This window comes from Anoplopoma fimbria, chromosome 6 (genome assembly GCF_027596085.1).
Source record: "Anoplopoma fimbria isolate UVic2021 breed Golden Eagle Sablefish chromosome 6, Afim_UVic_2022, whole genome shotgun sequence".
NCBI lineage: Eukaryota > Metazoa > Chordata > Actinopteri > Perciformes > Anoplopomatidae > Anoplopoma > Anoplopoma fimbria.
Genome location: NC_072454.1, coordinates 15,941,999 through 15,948,184, shown reverse-complemented (window position 1 = coordinate 15,948,184; position 6,186 = coordinate 15,941,999). Strand labels below are relative to the sequence as shown.

Here is a 6,186-nt window from a genome sequence, read left to right as displayed (position 1 = left end):
TGTAGGGTCTTCTCCATTATATTTTGATTTATCTCGCAAAGTACAGGCGAATTATATACTTTTCAAGCCTGAGTGGAGTTTCTTAAAGGAAGTCGAGTCTCCATACTCGGGTGCAGGCGTGCTTTTCAGATGGGTGTGGTTCCTTGTGCGGGGAAGTTTTCTACTGTAGGTTGTCTGGCGAGTACACATGTTGACTGAAATCTGAGAAAGAAGAGGTACAGATTAACTCAGTGGCATGGACATACATTGAAGACTGGAGATTTCTTATTTGCCATCTTTTAAAGTGTAAAGGTCTCTGAGGCAGGACAGCTGTTTGATCAAGGTAAATGTCACTTGTTTCAGAAGAATTTAAGGTGTGTGTCTGTTTGTTAGCCTTAAGGTGAGTAATAACTTGACCTTTTGTCTAACGCAGTTCTGATTTATTTCCATCTCATCTCACAACCTTCATGTAAATGCTGCTGGAAGATTTTAAATGTTATTGGATGATTGTTTGTTGCCACTAACTTTGCAGACTGTGTTCTACCATCAGAAACAGTTTAAGAGTAAAAAATAAGAAAGTGCTTCTCCATGCTGTGTGTGTGAGCGTGTGTGTGTGTGTGTGTGTGTGTGTGTGTGTGTGTGTGTGTGTGTGTGTGTGTGTGAGCGTGTGTGTGTGTGTATATGTGTGATAATAGGAACCTTCTTATAAACTGCTAAATTACAGCACAATTGGCCTGACCTTTTTGAAGCACATTATCCAATAACACAGAGTATGTATAGATATTGATAATGCCATGACTTTTAGGAAATGCTGTAACAAAGAATAGTTCATGATACAGTGCTCCATATTCGTAAAAAGGTCAGTGTCAGGAGCAGAATTTTTTGCCCTGTGATAGGCCGTTCATGCACAGTCCAGCTCAAAGGCTCCATTCAGCCGATAAAACCAGAAAGTCCTGTCAATGGAAACCTTTATGTCAGAGTGGGCTGTGTGCTGTGACAACAGTTGCTGTCACAGACTGGGGAAGCACTAGCTGATATCTCTGCCTGACAAGGCTGAATGATGAAATGTTTCTGATTAGTCACATGAAGAAGTGGTTATATATTTATTATTTAACTTGTGAAACTTTTACAGAACGATGGGTCTCCTGAAGCTGCTGAAATCCCAGTTCTTGTTCCACCTGATCATCTGCTATGTGTTCCTGGTCAGCGGCCTCATTATCAACCTGTTGCAGATCTTTACTTCACCTCTGTGGCTGGTCAGTAAGCAGCTGGCACGCAGGATCAACATCAGACTGGGTTACTGCATCAGCAGCCGTGAGTACCGTTCTTACTCTCTACCACACAGATGATGTTGTTGTCAGCTGTCGGTTTGGCCTGTTTTGTTCTGCTGCTGGAGGGAAGAAATTTTGTGTCAATTATTTATCCTCTGTTGCATGCATACAATATAATAATTAAGAAAAATAACAAAAAATAAAAAGTATCTTTATTCACATAACATAACATGTAATGTTCCCATAATATAGACTTTACAACATCATTGTGTCCTAATGATCCTCAGAGATGGTAGCTGCCCTGGATTGGTGGTCTGGGACAGAATGCACACTCTACACAGACCCTAAGAGTTATCCACTGTATGGAAAGGAAAATGCAATTGTGGTTCTCAATCACAGTTATGACATTGATTTCCTATGTGGCTGGGCCTTCTGTGACAGATTTGGAGTTCTTGGGGTAAGAGAAAGTATCCCCACGAGTAACCTTGGGTTTTTTACTTTTATGTCATTGCTACTCTTCCAATTCCTTCAGGTAACAGTTTTAATTTTTTGAAATTGGATGCACAACGTTGTTATCTATAGTCATCATTGTTTTACCAATGGTGGTATGGCGGTGGGAAAGGCCTGCATATAACAATCAATATTAGCTTTAGTGTATGCTATATTTATAATATTTCCTCTTCCTTACCTCGGAAACTGAAGCTGTTAAATACGTCTAGAATCTCAAAAAAAGCCACCACACTCCTTCAACTGGCAGAACAGTTGCTGGTCTACTGCTGGCTCACTTGATTTGTTTATTTGTGTTACTGTGTAAAGAAATTCACACAATAATGAAAAAAAACCTCACCAATTTAGGCAGCAGTAGACCAGCAACTCCTGTGTTCTGCTTGGCAAGATATTCTGTGTGTCAAAGGTGTATTGTGGCTTTTAAGAGATAACAAAAAACAGCTTCAGTTCCCCGTCAGAAAGGGCTGTCTGATGACAAGGTAAAGAAGTAAAAATATTATAAATATGACGTACACTTGATTTTTTAAGATGGTTAAAATATGTTTTGCTGCTGCCCCTGTACACAGCAGTACATTGTTTAGCCTCCGTGCTGGTATTCTTGCCTGCTTCTTCAGATCACATCTGTAGGTAATCCCAGTCAGCACTGACTATGGATAAGTAAGTTATTCAACAACATTTCAGAAACATCAAACTATTCCTTTAACAGGCTTTAACTTTTTATCTCTTTCCAGAGCTCAAAAGTGTTGGCCAAAAAGGAGTTGAGTTATGTACCTGTTATTGGCTGGATGTGGTACTTCCTGGAGATAGTTTTCTGCAAGAGGAAGTGGGAGGAGGACCGAAGGACGGTGGCTAAGAGCCTTCAGAACTTGCGGGATTACCCAGAAAAGTACTGGGTAAATTTTGGCTTGTGGAAATTATTATGTTGATATTACAGAGATATATTAAGAAATGGCATTAATAACACTCTCATTTTCCTCGGGGGTAGTTCTTGCTTTTCTGTGAAGGAACACGTTTCACACCAAAGAAACACCAGATCAGCATGCATGTGGCCGAGAGCAAAGGTTTACCCAAACTGAAGTACCATCTTCTGCCCAGAACCAAAGGATTCTGGATAACTGTCCAAAACCTTAGAGGAACTGGTGAGTGTACATCATTAATGAATTGTTTAAATATGGCCACCAATATAACAATCAGATACTACGTGTGGATGTTTTGGATTTCTAAATCAAATTAATTGTACAGTTAACTGTTGCTGTTTTGTCTCATGTAGCTGCAGCTGTTTATGATTCAACACTGAACTTCAGAAACAATGAAACGCCGACCTTGCTTGGAATTCTAAATGGGAAGAAATATCATGCAGATTTATATGTGAGGTACAAAGAAATGCTTTTCTACATTTATTTAGTTTACTGGTGTAATCATTGTCATGGACGGATTATCATGACCCATCTGCACACGCAAATCTATTCACTAGGCCCACGGCACTATGACATTTGTTATTTAATCGGCTAATTTACAAAACATTCAAACAATTTCATAATCATACAACATTTTCTAAATCATATTTACTACATTTTTTTACGGCCAGGGGCCCCCAATCAACTCAGGGCCCTGAGCATGTGCCCACTTGTGCCCATGCAGTAAACCGTCCATTATCATTGTTTACCTGAGTCACCTGACTTCCCTCTTCCTTGCAGGAGAATCCCTCTAGAGTTGATCCCAGAAGATGAGGTAGAGTGTGCTTCTTGGCTCCACAAACTCTACCAGGAAAAGGTAAGAGTGTGTTGAAGGTGGAAGTTTAGCCTTAGACTTTAAGCCTCTGAAACATTATACAGGATAGTTACATTTTGGCTCATACCGCTTTCTAGAATCATTAAAAGCAACATTTAATTAAACTTAATTAAATCAGTATCATCTCAAGATACTTTTCATATGAAGCAGGTCTAGACAGCACTATATAATATACAGAGACCACACATCTCCCATAATCAAACACTAGGTTGACAGTGGTAAGAAAAAAAACCAATTACCAGGTGGAAACCTTGGTGGGGGGCCATCTGCTTCAACCTTTTTTGGGGGGTGCAATTATCACTACTAATAGTAGTAATAATGGCAGAGATAATAACATGGACAAAAGTAACCATGTTCTTCTGTTCAGGACTTTGGTACTGAGCTGTGTTTGCATTATTGTCTCAACAGGATAGCTTTCAGGAGCACTACACACAAACTGGGCGTTTCCCTGGCCCCACAGTGAGCTCTTCACGCCGACCCTGGCCCTTGATCAACTGGCTGTTCTGGGCCTGCTTGCTCCTCTACCCACTAGGCCTGCTGCTCGCTCAACTGATCAGCTCCGGATCGATGCTGACCATCTTAGTTTCTGTGGCTCTCTGCTCTACAGGTAGGTTTCATGCATTCATGCCCAAGGTGAAGCCACCCTGAAAGGGGTATAAAGGTCCTTCCCTCAATTTAACCAGTTCCTTTTTGTCCACAAGTTCCCCTAAAGTCCCCTTTTTTGGAAAACATGATTTATCAGGAGCATGTCCCTAACAGTATTCAGGAATGGTCTCACTCAGCAAAGTTAAACATTCATCCACTTGAAGAACTCTGAGATGTTAACTAGAGATATGAGTTCAAGTGCCCATGTTTGTGGTTGAGGGTAAAATGACTAATAGAGTTTTCTGGAAAGAGACCAGTCCAATCTTATAAACATTTTTTTTAAAGTTTCTGTTAAAGGAACAGTGTGTGAGATTTAGTTGAATCTAGTGGTGAGGTTGCAGACAACTTGACCCTCCGCTCAATCCTCCCTTTCCAAGCGTGTCAGAGAACTACGTCGGCCCTCAGGTAGAGAGAGGTATCTTAAGGATTGTATTACTACAAGGAGCCACTCTTAACAATACTCTGTTCTTTTTCATGACTAAATAACGGATTTTTAAAAAATATATTGTATTTTAAAAACCAATAAATTGGATTTTCTCTGGACATTGGTCATTAAACCTTAGCTTCAACAACCTTTTTGTGACTCGCTTATATAATATTCTAAATGTACCCTTTCTAAATCTTTCCTTCACAGCTTCAATGGGAGTTCGCTGGATGATTGGCCAGACTGAGATTAACAGAAGCTCAAACTATGGGAATAATGAGGTTCCTCTAAATGACAACTAATGACTCCTGACCTACTAAGCGCTGCTCATTTGCACAGTTACTTTATCTGCAAGCTGAAGGCTTCACAATGTTTAAACACCGGTCTGACAGGATTGGTCCAACAAGTGCAAACCTGTTTGTCAAAGCACAGTGCAGCGGAGTTTTTTCTTAACGCTATGGTTTTATTATGTAAATATTTGAATTCAGTCAAGAATAATATTTTCACTGGTCACTCAAACTGGAATAAAAATTTAACCGAGTTTAAAATGGACTACCTCAGTGGTTGTAATTTAAAGAATTAATGGTATTTTAATGTTGGAAGAAAATACACAGTTCACTTTAAAAAAAAACATTGCTTTATCAAAACAAAAAATCCTTGTATAGCCTCACATCTATGACGACAGCACAAGATACTTTACGTTTGTGTATCCAGCAATGTGTGAAACAGAACACCCTCTTTACCTTTCCATGAAATCCATCAAAAAAATCATATTTCAAATCATATAAAATTTGCATCATATACACCAGGGCTATTCAAGGCTATACTTGCATTTGGTTAGATGACTTCCATTGTAAAAAGGGGTAAAATAGTGACCTCTGCTGAAGCAAAGTTTTCCAGGACCACTACACATACACAGAGGGTGTTTCCCCTAGGCGACCCTGGGCCTTGACCAAGGGGCTTACACTAGAGGTTGATTTTGTGCAATCATGCTCTGGATGAAGTCATCCTAAAATGGATATTAAGGTCCTCCCCTCAATCTATTTTTAATTTAAAATTGTCTTTTAAATTAGAACTAAGTTTTAGATATTCATCAGACATTGAGATTAATCTCTTGGCCTTCATTATGTTGGCCATCTATGACAATTTGTGTGATTAGAGACAAATATTTTCTTCAGTTTTTTCTCAAAACATGAGGTTTAATCATCAAATCAATTTTGTACTGGGCAGTCCAACATTTAGTAAAAATGAAATAAATGTGCAATAATCCATTTAACATTAACACAAGACTTAACCTGCTGTTGAGGGGACACTATTAAACCTCATGCTATCGCATGTACTCTTACATTAAATGACGGTGATAAAATAAAAATGAAAAAATAATCTATTGGCCTCACATACCAACAAATTGCCAGGCAGAACTTGAACTCAATTTGCAGGAAGAAGTGTCATTATTTAAGGAAAGATATTCTATGAAACATTAAAAGAAACGCTGGTCTAGAGGTACTACTTTTTGAAACATTAAATAACACTTTCAAAGAGTAATAGTTAACTAATTAGATTTTTTTT

The 6,186-nt window shown here is 38.9% G+C and overlaps 1 protein-coding gene across 1 annotated transcript; it reads left to right on the top strand.

The window, feature by feature from the left end:
* Positions 1 to 205: 205 nt before the first annotated feature.
* Positions 206 to 5,638, top strand: agpat4 (1-acylglycerol-3-phosphate O-acyltransferase 4 (lysophosphatidic acid acyltransferase, delta)). Its single transcript, XM_054600533.1, has 9 exons — positions 206 to 322; positions 1,112 to 1,293; positions 1,538 to 1,707; positions 2,489 to 2,650; positions 2,743 to 2,896; positions 3,028 to 3,130; positions 3,455 to 3,530; positions 3,957 to 4,155; positions 4,828 to 5,638. Exons 2-9 carry the CDS (start codon positions 1,116 to 1,118, stop codon positions 4,917 to 4,919), a joined length of 1,134 nt encoding a protein of 377 aa, XP_054456508.1. The 5' UTR covers positions 206 to 322; positions 1,112 to 1,115; the 3' UTR covers positions 4,920 to 5,638.
* The last annotated feature ends 548 nt before the right edge of the window (positions 5,639 to 6,186 follow it).